The 18,089-nt window shown below is 40.6% G+C and overlaps 1 protein-coding gene across 1 annotated transcript in view; it reads right to left on the reverse strand.

Moving 5' to 3' along the window:
* TBC1D15 (TBC1 domain family member 15) overlaps positions 1-7,297 on the reverse strand; it is a 32,599-nt gene extending 25,302 nt beyond the window's left edge. The window contains exon 1 of the mRNA XM_056509378.1: positions 7,174-7,297. Coding sequence (XP_056365353.1) covers positions 7,174-7,197 — 24 coding nt within the window. The 5' untranslated portion in view covers positions 7,198-7,297. The remainder of the gene's footprint in view (positions 1-7,173) is intronic.
* Between the last annotated feature and the right edge of the window lie 10,792 nt (positions 7,298-18,089).

The following is an 18,089-nucleotide window of genomic DNA, read 5'->3' on the forward strand; positions in this document are numbered from 1 at the left end:
CTCTGTTCAAACAAGGCAACCTTACAATTAAAATTTTACCTTCTAGCTATTTGGACCTGATCTATCATGAAAACTAGCCAGAAATATGAACCAGTTATCAACCACTGGGATAACTGCTCCAGGAAAACATAAAATCTATTTGTATCAGAGTTATACTGGTAGAAGTGCACTACTACCAAAAATGTTAATAAGTATCATCAAGTATACCTTCTCAGGCCAGAAGATATGCCATCTACTGTTTTTATTATTTTCTGTCCATTAATCTCTCAGAAGGACAAATGTTTCCTTTCATGAGAAAAGAAAATGTGCTTCCAGTGCCACAGTTGTCATGCAACTCAAAAATCCTACACTGCTTTTTGTAACAGCTTGAGCTCCCTGTGCCACGCTCCACCAAAACAGGTGATAAAACCAAAGCATATACTCAGAACTTCATAGGGTGTTGGTAAAACAGAGGACTTGTCACAAAGCACCTTACTGCCCTCATAGTGTTATTTAAGAGAAAATCTTTTCCAAATTTGAAAGGCCAGAAGGCCTTTCCAACCACAAGCCTGATCTATTAATTTACTTTTCCCAACTGTTAACTGGAACTGTAACTAACTTGAAGAAAGAGATAACATTGATCATACAAAAGAATATACAGATGTTTTTTCCACAGTTAATCTCTCAGCAAAATGTTTTGGAAGTTACCATCTTGAATTCTTCAAAATACTGAGCCATTTTAATCAGCAGTACTTTGTAAGATAACTCCATAAATGCATTTGAACAAACTGAGTTTGGAAATGTAATACTATCGTGATAGCAACTGAAAATTAGCTACACTTGGTGGCTATATTTCACACAATGTGTTTAGCAAGCTGAAAATTCAAAAACGCTATTAGGTACTCTTATAGTACCTAACAATAAAACATAGCTTGTTACTGATTTTTGTTTGCTGGTACTGCAACACAGGCAAGCTATTAAAAGTCAACTCAAAGATGAAAAGTAATGTTAAATTACATGTATAAGCCATTAGTACTAAGGAAAGTATCAAATTGAAAGACAGTATACCAGTAGCTAGATTTGAATAAAACTCCATCCATCAGTAGACAATTGCTACCACACTTAGTAGCTCAATCTCACACACCATGTGGCCTCTGCAGCCCAGCTCTCAGGGAAATGCCTGGTCAGTCAGCACACTTGGACCTCTTAAGCATTCAAGAAAATAGATTTCAAAACTAAGTAATAGCATCAGACACTGCCTCTTGCCTAAGCAGTAGGTTACTGCACAACATATTGAAGAACATGACAGCAAACGTTGGAGGATGACCTGAAGCATAAGTAAAATACCAAGGACTTGTGTAAAGTCTGCATGCAACATCTATGTAGTGAGGTCCTGCTACATATGGAGACAGTAGAAGAAAATAGATACAGGCAGGGCAAGATAATGCACCTTGTGCCACCTCATTAGCTATTGAAGTAACTATAATCCCTCCAAACCCAGCCCAAATCTAATTCTGTATTACCTGTCAACACCCTTAGCACAGGAAAACAACCTAACGTCCTTTAAATCTTTATAACCTTTAGCCTTTAGTGAACTAGGAAGGCCTCATTACCACTGTGTGAAAGAACTGAAGAGTTTTAAAGAATATTATCTGTTCAGTTAATCCATTATGTTTTTTGTATTACAAGACAGGAAAATACACTACTGGCTCACCTTGGTTTTGTACTATTTATTATTTTACATATTCATCATAGGCTCCTTTACAAAGGTGAGAAGTAGGTAAAGCCAAGTTTCTTTTCATGTGATTAGAGCAATCACTCTTCCCCTAAATCTACACAAAATCAATAAGCCCATCATGAAAAAAAAACAAGTTAATGTTAATAAGTGCACACCAAAGGTCACTAGATAAGTTGACATGTCCCTTGGATATTAATAAAATCCCAAAAATCCCAGTATCCCTCACCCCAGTATTACAGCCCTTCCATTCATCCAGCTAATAAGAGTTCTGTGTTCTGCAGTCTACCCACTGGTCCCTGAAACAGAACCTCAGGGAAGAAAAGCTGTTTGTGTTGCTCAGATGCTCGAGGCCAGAACAGCTGTCCAGCAATGACAGGCCTCACTACAGATTTAAACAGTGATTGTTCTGTATTCTTCTGTACCTGTTTGCAAACATTTACTAATTGCCCACAAAGATGCATATTTCACAGGTTTAGCTGTTATTACCTACATGAAAGCCAGACTCCGCTGGTTCCACAACAAAAACACAAATGAAAAAAGAAGTGTTTATCAAAAGCACACACCAACGCAACCAAAGCAAATGAAGATGTAATGTGACAGGAGCTGAACAAGATGTAATGTGACAGGAGCTGAACAACTTTAAAAATTACTTGATTTCAAATAAATTTCAATTCTATTTTGTGGCTGTACATTGGAATTACTGAAAGATTTTCCAACATTTTACTAGCTTAAAGCTAGTTCTGTGCAGAACAGATTTATCCACTTGTGGTATCCTTAAGCTCCTGGATGACTTCAAATCATAAGCATTACTTTAATGTGATTAAAAGCATTCAGTTGGCAGCTTTTTTCTCCAAGAAATTATGGAGACAGTAGGAAAAAAGTTTGTATTATCAAAGTATTACTTTTTAATAATCCTAAAGTTTCAACTTTGAAATAAGATATACCCAAGAAGCTTATGCTCATAAGTCTGTCCTGCTTGTCAAGAAGTCCATGCTGGCAGCCTGCAAGCACAATTCACAGTATTATTTATTTGTCCAGTTCTATTGAATGAAAACTAGACCCATTGCCTGTCTGTTTCAGAATCCCACAAAAAGCTAAAAACTGATGCAAGTCTTCAAATGCTAGTGAGCCACTTTGACCTGTTTCTCTTATTCCATGGGTGCAACAGAGGTCAAAGGCAAATTCACAAGTCATTCTGCTCAGTCCCTGAAAGAACTGTACCACACAGAGACAACAGCTATTCCAACTCGTAGCTTACTGAGGGTCTGTAAAAACAGGGAACCACAGCAGAAAATTCAGGAAAGCTGCACAAAGCAATAGCTGTCTACACACCTACTATAAAAAAAACAGACAGAAGCAGCAGGATGTAGGCTCAGTTTACATGTCACAGCATATGCTAATCAAGGTTCTGGAAAACTCTTCAAGTATTTATAATCTGTGCCCAGTAAAAAATAGGTTTCTGAAGTCCCACCATTGCCCCAGTAACTTTTTCTGAGAAATAAATTGCATCATTTTTAATACCATAAGTACAAAGCATGGACAATGCATATCTCCACACTTCTACTGTAGTGCTTACAGTAAGCAGCAAACAGGCAATGTTTGTAGCATTCTTATTGCCAGACATGTATGAGCAGAAGGCCAGTGGGATGCCACACCACCAACAACAATATATGCCAGAATACAAGCAAAGCCTTGTGATTTAATGCTTGCCTTTTGATAGCAATTTACAACCCTGTGCTACCAGCTAGTGAGAGATGACAACATTGCACCCTAAGACAATGAAGTATAGACAACAAATAAAAGGAGAGCTAAGATCTGGGGCTACCACAGAACAGAAAAAGTTATAACAAATATTTTAAATCAAATGCTTAATAGAATGGCACCAACACAATGCGTAGTACAGGAGCCTCTGTACACTCATGTGTAGCTAGTAGAAAACTAGTAGAAGGTGGAGCAAGACACTGCCTATTCCATAGAATAGATACACACCTAAAATAATTCACTGTATCTATGCCAACACACTACCTGAAGGATGCAAAGCTAATTTTAACATGCCATATTTAAAATCTCTTGGCTGATTCCTAGCAAAAACAAACAAACAAACAAACAAACAAACAAAAACCAAACAAAAAAAAAAATTAAAAAAAAAAAAAACAAACCCACACACAAAAAAAAACTTCCACTGCCAACACAAATCCCCTTTCCAAACAAAACAGCACTAACACCACTACTATTTAGTAATAGCTACAGTGCTCCTTGAACACTTCTAGTTGCTGAACTGACCAGACATCTGAGCTTAGAGATACAGCTCAGATGTTTGGTCAGTTAACACTCTGAAACTTTAACTCCAAGAGCAAGAGCACAAGCAAGAGAAAAATAACTTATCTGACAGCCCATGTGTCAATTGGTAACTTGAGAAAGATCTAACAGTCCATGTGCTGAAGATACTCTGAACTCCAAGAACATCAAAAAAGTATCATTACTGTCTTTAGATCAGCAGCAATGATCACCTATATACTGACAGGCTGAAATTGAAGTTTCTACTTCTCCCTATAAACAACTTTTTAGCTCAGTTTCTAACATGGTTTTCTGTTATGAGGGTGAACCCAGAGTAAGTTTTCTGAATACAGTAAAAAACCTGCCATTTGCGAAGCAATAAAAAGAGAGAAAATGTACCTCTTTTCATAAAGTATAATATATGTGTAATATATAAATATACATGTTTGCATAAAGTCAAAAGCTCTGAAAACAAAAGACTTTATTACCAAATTACTTCCAGAAAGAACTGGCAACTCTAAGAAAGGGCAAAAAACTGAAGCTCACACTGTTCTAGGGCAGATGGTCATTAACAAAGAATGAGTCACGACTCTAGAATTCAACTGCATTAACTTTTCCTGAACTGAGTTAACCATCCATATAGAGGAAAAAACACTGATAAGAACCTTGTGAGAAGTTCCAGCAAGAAAAAAAAAACAAAACCAGGACAAAAGTCCAAGTAAAGTAGTACATGAGATAACCAAATTTATGGTTCATATGCCATTAATGTATGGAGCAGAAACCAGAGACTACATGAAATAGCTAGTTTCTGAATCTACTGATATTTATAATGTCTGGGAAATAAAATTTAAAATAAAAACAAACAAACAAAATAAAAACAAACTTACAAAATCCCCCAACCCCCCAAAAACCAGCAATAGAGAAGAGAAAGGCAAATGGGGCAAAAAAATAATAGAAACTACAATCTCATACGATTTGCTAAAACAAGATTTTGTGAAAGCTGAAACAATGCAGGTTATCTCAGCTGCTTAATATACTGCCACATGTTTTCCATGGGAACCACTTGGTGCAGAAAAGAGCACATACAATAACATACATTACTTTCATGTGATAAGATCTGCCACATGAGACAAATACCCCATAAATTAATGCCTACTGTTGTTTCAGAAAGCTGCCACCTGAAACACCCCATTACAACACTGCAGTTAACTTAGGACATCCACAGCTTGTAAAGATACTGAAGAGCAAAAGGCCTGAAGTGAGAATGCTGGGTCTGCACCAACCTACACTGCATTTATTCCACCTGAAGTGAAATTTAATTAGTTTGTGAGCCCTTCCAAAATCCTGCTGCCACTCCAAGGAATAATTTCTGGTCCAATGTGCTCCCAACAGAAAATTAACCCAGACAAAAGTAAGCACAGTTGTATGTATTGCTTCAGCTTGCTAGATCTAATCACTGACAGATCCAATAAGTACAGTATCCAAGAAAGCAGGAGTGCAACACACAGGTGGGGAAACACAGAGAAGGATAGAACTGCTCCTGAGAGCAGTGAAATGTCAAACCAGCCCAGCTGCTTCATGAAGTTTGAGAGAACACAACTGTCATTTTTCCTCTGTATTAAAAGGGACATGTTACTGAATTAGAAGCTGCATTAACAAGTTGCATTAGTATTGTGGACATGGTATAATTGAAACAGTTTTGCAACATCTTAGAGATTTAATCTTAGGAAAACAGGCTTCTTTGAAAGCAACAATGAATACACAGCAAATTTACTAACAACTCATCCACAATCATTTTAGCATCTCATATAAATCATCATAATACAGATGCTTTCATGAGAAACATCCTGAAGAAGAGCTTGATAAAAGCCTAAGTGGAAAACAAAAATCAACCAGAAAAATTAAAATATATAGAATATAATTAAAATATATTATTAAAATAGATAAAACCAGAAGTGGAACTTCTCTGCATACATAAAAACTGGATAAAAACTGGACATGCATAGCTAGAAACAGCTGTGGGAGGACATATGGGAGTACGTAGCTGGGGGGACAGTATAGCTATCTTTATATTCACACACCTAACAGCAGTAAAGCACATAAAACTAAAATTGCAAAATCCCGAAGTGCACAAATTGCCTGCTCCAATGGATATGGTAAGGTGGTACAAAGCAAGATCTCTAGGTTGTTTTCGTGCTATAGCTAAGTGCACTCCTCAGCACCCTGGGAGAAGCGCAGACGTGGCTAATTACGTGTGCTCTCTTACGCCGAGATCAGCATCAGCTGAAACAACCATCTATGCTGGAAAAGTGAAACCAGAGACAATCACACACTCGCCGTTGCTACTACGTAGGACATGACACTGAGATTTTTAAATCCTAAATAAAGAATCCACGTGCCCGAAAACACCGCATTGCAAAGCAACGCTTTCAGACGACAGTCACGAAAAAAAAATATTTCTACACTAAAACAATACGGACATACTCGTATCAGTTGGCGGGGGCGGAGGGAAGCAGTGGGTGTTGCCTGTACCTCCCCCTCCTGGGAGCTCAGTCCCCGTCAAGCAATAATGTTTCGCTCCGGAACGCTCAGCAAGAATCCGCGGCATATAAAAATTTTTAAACTACCAAAGTACAGGACTGACAAGGCTTTGTACCCGCGCCGGGGCAGGTTCCCGCACACTACCAGCGCGCAGGCCGGGGGACAGGCCACTGCCGTCCATGAGCACCTCTGGGACACTCGGCCACGCGGACGGGACGAGCCGCGTTCCCCTGCCTCCGGCCGAGAGCCAGCGAGCCGCGGGGCTGCCGCCCCCGGCGGAGAGCGGCCTCCGCTGCCCGGGGCCGCGGCCGAGCTGAGCGGCGGCGCGGGGCGCTGGCCGGGCGGCAGGTGCGGGAAGGGCCCGGCTCCCGCCCGCCGGCCGCCACCGCCTCCGGCGCTGAGGGCCCGCGGCCGCCGCCAGCGCCCGGCCCGCCCGAGGCCAGGACGGGCCGTGCCCGGAGAAGCGGCCCCGCGAGGCGACACCCGCACGGCGGGGGAAAAGCACCCGCCCGGACGTTCAGCGCCCCGACCCCCCTCCCCGCGACTCCCGCCAGCCGGGACGACCCATTGGCGGACACGGCGCGTCCCGCGGGGGGCAGACGAGAGAGGCCGGCCCCGCCGCCGCCCGCCCCCGTTACCTTGCCGCTCGGCGGCGCCGCCATGTTGCCCACGAGTGTTTATGGTGACGTCGCACTCCTCACGTGCTTCCCCGCCGCGCCACAACAACGGCGTCACAGCCGCGGGCCGCGCACGCGCGCTGCGGGGCCGGGCCGGGGCTGAGGGGCCGCGCCCCCGGACGGGGAGCGGGGGCCGCGCTGCTGCTGGTGCCGTGCTCCCGAGACTGCGGCCGGCCGCCGTGGTCCCGCCGCTCATGATAAACCCCTGGCACTCATGCAGCCCTCCGGGAGGTTGGTGAGTGTCCAGCCGCGGGCCCCGCGGCGGCCGGAGCAGCGCTGACCGCTCCACGACAGCGTGCGAGTGCGGCGGCGAGGAGGAAAGGAGAGTCTGCTTTTGCAGACATCCCTGAGATTGCAGTTATAATTTGAGCAATGTTACATAGGTGATATAAAACACACATCGTACTCTCTCGAGTTATTTTCTTTCTCTTTCCTCTGCTGTCCAATGACAGAATCATAGACTAGTTTGGGTGGGAAGGGGCCTTAAAGATGATCTAGTTCCAGCCACCCTGCCATGGCCTGGGACACCTTTCACTGGACCATGTTGCTCAAAGCCCCATCCAGCCTGGCCTTGACCACTGCCAGGGATAGACATCCAGAACTCATCTTTGCAAGCCACCCCAGTGCCTCACCACCCACACAGGAAAGAATTTCTCTCTTCAATATCAGTTCCAAACCTACCCTCTGCCTGTTTGAAGCCAGTCCCCCTTGTCTTATCATTCCATGCCCTTGTAAAAAGTCTCTCTCAGCTATCTTCCTGTAGGTACTGGAAGGTGCTATGAGATCTCAATATCACAGTAACCACAGGCACTACTAAGCTGCCCCAATACTCATATACCAAATCTTTAATGTTAGTGAAAAATATACCACTTTCAAGCTGATAGTTTTCAACACATGATGCATTCAACACATCAAGGGACAAAAGTAAATCTTGATTATAGTCTCATCCATGTTAGCAAATATTCAGCTTTCATATGCGTACAGATTTATAAAGTCTGAAAGATTTCTGCAAAAGTCAATGGATTTTGATTGGTCTTCTTTGTCTGGAGAAGTATATAATGTGGGGTATCACTTTTTTAAAAATGGCTTTCACCTAATGTCTGAAACAATAAAAAAATGGTTTTTAAGACACTGGTTATATTCCAACAATACCATAAAATATATTGAGCAAACAATATATCCCCAAATACTGTTTATTTGAAACAGGCAAATGACATGCTTGTAGGGAAGTAATTTGCTTCTCTGAAGGAGCAAAGGTAATTTATTGGGTTTTGGGACTGGTAGGTTGGGAGTTTTTATTTCTGTCACAAAGTGGCATTATAATTAGCTTCTGACTTTTTGAATTAAAAACCCATTCAGTTAGATTTATATCCATACCGTACATACCATGGAAAACAAGATTTGCAATTTTCAAAACAAATTCTGATCTCCTTCAAAGTGGGAAAATCCTGTTGTGACTATATATAAGCATGCATAAAGATGAGAAAATTAAATAAGAACACAGATCACCAGTTCTTGTTGCAATATCTAGGTCTGGAAAGCTGTATCAGTGTAACAAAAATGGACACTTTAACTTTGGTGGTCCTAAACCTCATTTAATAAGAATACAATTTAGTGTCATGGTGGATACAGGGGAGAAGGCTACACATTAAAAATGTATCACCATTAATTAATTGCTTTGAGGAATGCAATTGTTTTGACCATCTTCCACATCCATACAGATTTCATCTTATTTGGTCTTCCATGTTCATCCTTTCCTTTTCCTATCCTTTTCCTTTGTTTCTTACTCCTTGCAGTATAACCATACATTAGTTTCACACCCATCTGTAATCCTGTTCCCTCTGCACTTCCTTTTCATCTCTAACCTCCCTGAAATTTGCAATGAACACTGGGGACTTCCTTTGATTAGTTCCATTGCATCCCCTGATTCTGGCCCTTCAATGAAACTGCTTTGCCAAGGTTTATTTCCTGGGAGAAACTCAAAATTGAGATTCACATCCCAATTATGTTAGCCAAGCCACAATCTACAATGGACTCCTTGAGGTCTGCTCTCTTTACTAGCCTGATTGCCAACTTCTAGTTCTCCTGTCTCTTGGACTTTATCATTAGCATATTGAATCAAAGCCTCTGTTTCATTGTAGGAAATTGTGTCAATAAATACACATTTATCTCATGACTCATTGCCATATTTCTACTAGAGCCATTAATTCTGATCCAAATTAAAATCTCTTTTTGTCATTGCAGGCAGCTAACAGACAGAATGGTTAATGGAGAATCCTCCAGATTCTCTTGGCACTCATCTCTCTCTCTTCAATATCAGAAGCCATATGTCTCCAGGGCCCACAGCTTGGTTGACGCCTTAGTCTTAGAGAACTCTCTGGACTCTGTCTTTCATGCTTTACCTAACTCCCTTGCTGACATTTTCTAGTACAACAGCACCAAATTATAGTTTTCCCCATCTATCCACACAGCTAAATATTTTTTCTTGTTAAATTCTGTTTGGTGACAGTGACCGATACCATTTTGATATGCCCAGACTTCTGCAGAATGTTTTGTCATTCATCCAGTCCATATTATTTTAACAACTCATCTAATTCTTCCTGTTCATCTACCCACTCTCACCCTTCTAAGGGCCCAAGATAAAATGCCATTAGTCATTTTGAGGACCATTGCCACCCACTCTCACTCACTGCCAAAGGTCCTGCTTCTATCAAGTCAGCTCAGTGCTCAACTTTGCTTATCATGTGTAAAATTTGCACACAAGTTGTGTGAAAGGGTTTTTCCTCAAGCTGACCTTCCTGGAGCTGTCAATTAAGTAAAGAATTAAGATAATTCCCATTTGTGCTGCTCTCAGTGTGCCAGTTACCACTTACCTCGGTGTCAAGAAGGCCAGTGTGTTTCAGAGAACTCTCAGTCCCACAGACCAATTTACTCCATGAAATATACATGACCATCTTCTAGCTACTGACCTAATCCTCTAGACATCCATCTTAGGCCTTCTCCCTTGTTCTTTAGCAAATTATCATTGCATAACCATGTGTATATTGTTACTCAAGATGAGGAGCAAAATTACTCTTTGTTATTAGATTGCTCAAAGGACTGCTGAAAGGTTGAAGTTAGCAGGAATCTTTAGGGATCTTCTACTCCAACCCTCATGCCCAGAGCAGACCACAAATGATTGCACAGGGCTTTATAAAGTTTGAGAACCTTCAAGAAGATACACACCACGACCTCCTCAGTCAAGCTGTTTCATCAGTGTTCGGTTACTTCTGGAATTTTCTTATGCTTAATTGGAATTTCTTGTATTTCAGTTTGGGTCCATTTTGTCATGTTCCTTCATTGAATACCACTAGATAGACTGGCTCTGCCTTCTTTACTCTCTCTCATAATCTATTCTTAGACATTGTTCTGTCTCTAGAAGGCTCAGGATCTTTTCAATCTCACATCTGTCAGTGTCTCTTTGTATGACAGATGGTCCAGTCTCCTAATTGCCTTTGATTGCCCTTCACAGGTCTCACTCCAGGATGTCAGTGTCTCCATTTTTACCAGGGAATCTAGCACTAGACCCAGCATTCCAAGACTCTCTCAGCAGGGCTGAGAAAGTATCATCACCCCTCAGCCTGCTGGCAGTACTCATCCTGATGGATCCCAGGATGGCTTTATCTTCTTGCTCATAACTGACTCGTGCACTGTTTTTGACACTCAGATACCTTTGTGCAAAGCTGCTTCCCAGCATACATTATTGGTGGGTTACATTATTGCATTTTACAAACCTGAATGATACACAACAGCAAGTTCCATAGGCTGACGTAGTGCTAGCAGGTCCCTCTCCTTTCTCCATAAGCCTCTTAAGAAAACAATGGGACAGTCTGTAGCTCTATGCTGAAGTCCAACCTTCCACACACTCCACAGATGGGAACCTAGAGAGAAGGGTATCTTTAGCCTGGGGGCTCACTCTCCGTTGTAATTTAATTAACCATCTGCTCTAATAAGGAATCTTCTGTCACGTAAAATGTAGTCACAGCACACCAGCCAGCACCGAGCGTGCAGCCAGAGTGTTCCTGGCTTTCCTGTGGCTTCTGTTGCTGTCACAGCTGCAAGCATAGCTATTACTGCTGTGCCAAAAGCTGCAGCAGCTGCTATTGTTGTTGTTCACACAGCTATTTCAGCAGAGTTCCAAGATACTTTCCTGTATTCAGAAGTGTCAGCTGCCCACATGCTCAGCCACATGAAAACCTGGCCCACACAAGACAAGTGCAGATGCTGTCAAGTCCTTCCATCACAGGCTTAATTTGTACAAACAACCCCACAGCTGAGGAACAAAGAAAAACAGTGCCAAAAATATCTTTCCCTTTGATCTTAATTTCTCCTCATAGGAAATGGATGTATTCCAAGCCTTGCATGGACAGATGCAACCCACAGTTTTTCTAGGCTACTCCAGTTTGTCACAATGAGATAGTAAATGAGATGCTGTCCTGGACTCTGAGTGCAGTAAGACACCCAGGAGATAACTGCAGAGTAGGCTTTTCAAGTTCCTCATATTTTAAGAGGTACCAGTCCTCAGCACGAATTGTATTATAGACAATAAAGGAAATATCAGAGGATTTAGCTATGAAATGCTCTTATTTTCCTCTTGCACGAGGAAAATACTTTTAAGAAGTCCTCCCATCCTCTTCCACAATTCAGAGAGCAGGAGAGAGGTCAAGCCTTGGCTACATCCATACAGGTCAACCAACAAAGTCCCTGGGGTACAGTCGGCTTTTGCATTTTATCATTAGTTTGCTCTTTTATGTAATTATGGACCATACCATTCAAGGTTGCTCAAAGAGAGACTAATACATAGAGACAGGGTTGGGAACAGCACAGCCACTGCAAGCAGGCAGCATGTAAATATGATTTAAAGGACAGAAGAAGACTAAAGCACCTGGATTAAAGCTGCACTGTGCCATCTGCTCTCAAGGCCAGAACTCCTTACGCACTCTGGCCTAATTTATTTGCTAGTAAAAACTTAGCCTCTGGGACAGTTAGGATCTCCTCTACTTACCAATTGTTTCTACCTTAAAGCAGAAACTGAGAGATGAAGATATGACAGCCTTTCTAACCTGTTTCTCAAAGAAAACATAAAAAAAAACCCCCCTAACCTGCACAAGTAGAACATGCAGATAAGGGTACTACTCCATGCTTAGCTGCCTTCTGCAAGAATGGGGACAAATTAAGTATACATAGACCAAAATTAAAAGGAAGGAAATACCAGACCTCAGCAGCATTTATTTGTATTTACAGTGTGAGGGTGTGGAGATGTAGCAAGACATGAAGGTATGTATGCTGCTGATGATATTTCTTGAAGCATTTGGACTGTCACATTTTGTATATCCTTAAGCACAGCACTAAGTTGATGTTCGTGAAATTTTTTTATCTGTGTATCAATACAATTCCAGAATATGAACCAACACAAAACATACAGGAGTTGTCACATAAGACAACATTATGGTGGTTGTAACTGACCATCACTTTACAGTAGCTTTTTTCCCTCAGTGGGGTATAAAATTGTGGGGTTCTTAAATACAAAAGAAGCAGAGCAGATACTAACATGATCGCTCTGCATTTGTCATGCAAGGAGAAATTCATGATTGCATCAGCCTCCACAGAGGGTAGCTGGAAGATATCCGAGCCTGATGACTAAACAGAAACTGATCTGTTGTTTGCCAATTGGCACACCAGTATTGCTAGAGCTAGGAATGCAGCAGGGACACAAAGAGTTGTAACCCTATCACTTCTACATATACATAATAATAGCAACAAACAACATTTCCTGGAAAGAGTAGAAAAGCAACAGAACAATTGTTTTTGCATAAGGGCAGTCGATGTTTACTTCTTGATCTTAGTTTGCCACCATCATCATCTTCAAAGCTCACTCCATTTCCCATACAGGCTGAAATCCCTAAGTCTCTCAAAAAGAATAGGTGTATATGGTGCTGAGCACTGCAGATTCACATACTGAGAGGATTCCGGAGAGAATGGATTGATTTTAAGCCTCAATCCTGCTTCCTCAATCCAACTGGATGGGCACAGTTTATAGAGTAATTGCAAAACAATCCTCAACTATGTCACAAAACAGTGGGAGAGTAGATGGACTTCAGAGGTGTATCAGATACTCTGCTGCCACTTGCTATTTGAAATATTCACCCTAGGACTCTGATTGCAGAGTGTTAACTACAAGTAGTACATTTGCTCTTCACCACTTAATATAGCCCCATTAGTGAAATGAGAACAGATTTTGGAAAGACTAAATCTGTGAAGGAACTACATTTACTCTAAAAAGCTCTAGATTTTAGTTTCTTGAACAATAACAACAACAACAAAAAAATCTCACTAACTAGAAAATACACCTTTTTAAAAAGAGGTTGTGGAGCCTCCCTTACTAGAGATACTAAATAACTGCCTGGACAATTCCATGTAACATGCTCTAAGATGACCCTGCTTGAGCAGGGAGGCTGGAACAGATGACCCACTGTGGTCCCTTCCAACCTGACACATTCAGTGATTCTGACAAGAAGATAGTAGGACAGAGTTGCTGACTTTTTAGAACTGCAAGTGACAGGGCTAAGTTTTCACTCACAATGTCCACCCAGTTCAAATCCACAGCATCAGCCAAGCAGCAGTTTTTATTCCCTAGTTTTCACTAGGGAAGCATGAACAAGCACATGGTGGAAACAGTACAGCAGTAGGCTACAGACACATAGTTGGTGGAAAATTCCTACCTTAGCCTTGGTTCCATGTTTGACTTTGTTTTGCTGCACTATAGGCAGCATCCCTGAGGCTACTGTTCAACATAAATGTATTCAACAGCAACTGCTCCTTTCTCTGTTCTGAGATGCCACAGATCAGTGTTGAGGATCAAAGCTACATTTCACTGGGGATATGCTCATACTACAGTTTCTGGAGTATATGCTAGCATAATTTACAGCAACTTCAGTGGGCCTGGTTTGACATCTTAAAGCCGTGTTTTGGCACATCATGCTCAGGTGGGTTCAGAAATATTATATGCGTAACAAAAAAACTGTGGCCTTGATCACTGCCCCAAATTTCCAGCAACTTTCAGTGCCACTTTATTATACACTGTCATCTAGTCCCAAATTCTGTATCATTCTGTAAGAAGTGACAATGTTTTCTTTCTGTATTGATTTTCAGTACACCTTTTTTTCTTATTGATCCTTTTCCACGCATTTTCACTTTAATATTAGGCATTGATAAACCAGCAGTCATGACAAAAGAACCCTTGTTTTAATAGTTGATTGACTATTTGGCATTAATTTATTAGAGGACTCTCTTCCTGTAATTGCACTGGTATATAAAATCTATCAAGATTTATTTAAGAACTCCTGCTGTAGAAATGCAGTGGGAACGTTAACATTCATGAAGCCTCTACCAGATATTCTTCAGTGTTTTTACAAAATTTTATCCACAAATGCCAGATAGAATATTCCTACAACATTTGATAGTGTTAAATTACCTGACATTAAAAATGCTTTTCAGCATTGTATTTGCCCTGCTAATGTTTTCTATTTGAGTGAGACTGTGCATCTGATGAGAAAAATCCAGTAAGACAATTACAATGCCTGTATGATCAAATAGCAATGACAGCACTGAAAGACTTAGGTGTCACATGCTTTTTCTCTTCTCTGTTTACTAAAACAAGCCTGATTAGGCAGTTTTAAGTTTCCTGTTCTGAAAAAGAAACTACTTGTTCTCTTTCACTGCAAGTCCCAAATTTCTTTACTTTTCTGAATTGAGTGATCATTCACTTAAGACACTGCAATTTAACAGTTTCAACTGTTCAGAAACATGAGTTTGAATCTGTCATGGAACACCAAACTACTTGCATCTGATGAGGAAGTAGTCCTTGCTCTCTCAAATCCTCTCAACTGAGATTTCTTGTAAGTCACTTCCAATAGGCAAGAATCAGGAGTCAGATACAGAGCTAGCAAGGACTCACCATTAAATTTTCAATATTCTCTCTTCACTGTTTTGGAGATGGGATATGGCCAACTGTTAGGGAAGACTGCTGTAATACTGCTACTTATTATCCTTCCTTGTCATGCTTTCTAATTAAACATCTTTTGGGTAACCTACAAGAAAGAATTAAAATCCCTTGAAGGGATATATCAGACTAGATACACTGAAAAAACTTATTTGTCAAGATGTAAGAAAAGCTCTTCTTGAGGAAGAAAATGTTATCAAACTGAGGAACTGGGTATTACTGCTCCAGTGCCTACCACTATCTACAAGACCTAGAGAAGCAAGGAGAGAATGTGCACTTCCTTTTTTGCACAGCACCCAGTTTCCTGTAGCAGTAATTTAGCAACAAGGATCAATACAGCCAAGAAGAAGAAAAGAGAGAGAAGCCCTCTTTTCACAGTGACCCTGCAGCTGCATCACATCCATGTTACTTGGCTGAGTGCACAAAGCAGTGGAAAGACTGAAAAAAATAGTTGCTTTAATCTTTCAATATCCTGGAATTGAATAAGCCCAATCTAAGATCTAAACTAGCCAGTGAAGTATGAATGAGTATGCTGTTCCTCCCAACAAAGTTTAGTTTATGGCTGTATAACATGGCAATCAATTTAAGGCTTTGGCCAGGTTAGGCAAACCTAAGTCTTACAAAAAAATTAAAGACTAGGGACATCATCTTGAAATAAATTTTCATTTTAGAAGTAGAGCAATTTATCATTTTAATCATATTACAATAAAAATTTCTCCAAGCCAAACTATTTTCTGTTATCTTGAACAGAATAATACTTTGCCATAATGTTGACTTTTTCATGGACTTGCATTTTTCAAGCCATGTCAAGACAAGAAACATTCCATAGTCTCCACAACGCTCAAAATAATCTCTCATTCTGCTCAATACAGGGGCCAATGACAGCTCCAAGAAAGCAGGAACAAAGAGTATACATTCTTGTTTAATAGAAAAAACCCTAAATTTATTAGACAGCTACATCATTGATATGTACAGACAAGCCTGTACAGAAGGAAAATGCTGGTATTCAGCAGAATCCTCCAGAGAGTAGCAGGAGCAAGTGCCCAGCACTGTTAAGAGCTAGTGAGCTAGTCTGGGGACCTTGTTCAACTTGCACAGCAAGTAGTGCTAAGGATCTTGGTCATCATCTGCAACTCCTTGACACAACTGTAGTAAAAGTTATTCTCATATCATGATATACTTCCTGACCTCTCAAGAAAAAAAATCCTTGGATTTGATGCAGACTAAGATTAACAAAATCCATGAAATGTAAACAGTTAATAAATTAGCAAATCCTAATGAAAAGTTCTAAGCAGGTCAGTGTTGTGCCTGAAAGCCTGCTCAAAGTTAGTTGCATTCTCTTTAATGAAGTAAAAATAGTATTTCACAGAAGTAAGAACAACCCAAGAAGTGATATTAGAATAAGGCATTGCCATTGCTGAGGCTCTCTAGCAACTCAAAGGTTAACTCAGCACCTTACTCAGCAGCCTACCACCAGCACTGTCAGTTTTCCCAACACTTCTTTTTTTCCCTACTTCCCCTTTTCATTCCACTAAAAGCAGAAAAATGGGATGTGACTGGCTTCAACTCTTACTCCTGTACTCTACTATTCATATCACTTAACTGCTTTCAGCTTACACAGATTGCTGACTAGCATTTAAACTCTTTTTCTGATAGAATCGAACATTTTTGGAGAACTCCACTTGAGATCTAACCACTTCCCATAACTTCATACCTATCTGCAAAGCTTTTTTCATCTGGTTTGGAAATCAAAGTAGAAATTTAATTAGGAAGTTATCAATGTGGCACTTTTCAATGTGGAAGGATGCAAAAGTACCAGTCCACAATGTGTGAACACTGAAGAAAAGCATGCAATATAATCAAGGTAACCCTCAATTACTTGATTGCTTCAAGAGACTGTAACATACAGTTCATCTGGACACTGAATACCCACATTTTGGAATCATGTGCAAGATCACTGCTAACCAGATGAAGCCTTATCTACCAGTCTTGGCAACTAGTCATCTCCAAATACTACGTATCTGAATTTGCATGTGCTTGTCTGAATCAGCCTATTTATCTTTTATAGCTTCTGAAGTAAAGTTTAAGTGCAGTATAGAGTGTCCATAAATAACTTCTAGCAGAGACATACTGCTGCATTAAAGCATTGGACTTTGGCTTGTTGGCTTTTATTTCAGCAAGTATAAAGTTTCATAGGTAGCTCATATATTCATAGTAGCAGCATCAAGACTGAGCAAGCACTTAAAAGTTGTTTTAGAAAGGTCTTGTACAAAGTCAGACCATTTTATTTTAGTATGTATGTGAGTAATCTGTCAAGATATACCCTGAGGAAGTGTGCTCAATGTTGATTTACACATGCTAGTGCGGGTGTCTGGCTATCTGCTCCACAACAGAGGTACTTTCTAAAGACAGCCTTGTTCTCTTTCACTTCTCAGAAGAATGAAAAATAGCTTGCTTGTTTGCAACCACAGAAATCAGCAACAAGAAAACAGTTCTCCTTCAGATGTAGAAACCAGGCAATCTAGATGAAATGCAAGATTCAAGACCTTGAAAAGCAAGCCACATACTAGTAACACCAGGTTACTTGAGTAAGACCCTGCTCGAATATAGAAAACCAAGCTATTTGTGCTTTTCTGTATATCAAGCACAAAGAACATTCTCTTTGACGAAGAGGCTTTTTCCAGGAACGGTTGTATTTTGTCTGCTAATGATAGGACCTGAAGTCTTAAGTTGATCAGTCTAAAAAAAAATTCATATTTTCACCTCTGTCTAGTCTTCAACCAGCTTCCCTGACTTCACGAAGCTATACTTTCATACAGTTATATAACAATACCTT

The sequence above is a fragment of the Oenanthe melanoleuca genome, chromosome 1A (assembly GCF_029582105.1).
Source record: "Oenanthe melanoleuca isolate GR-GAL-2019-014 chromosome 1A, OMel1.0, whole genome shotgun sequence".
NCBI lineage: Eukaryota > Metazoa > Chordata > Aves > Passeriformes > Muscicapidae > Oenanthe > Oenanthe melanoleuca.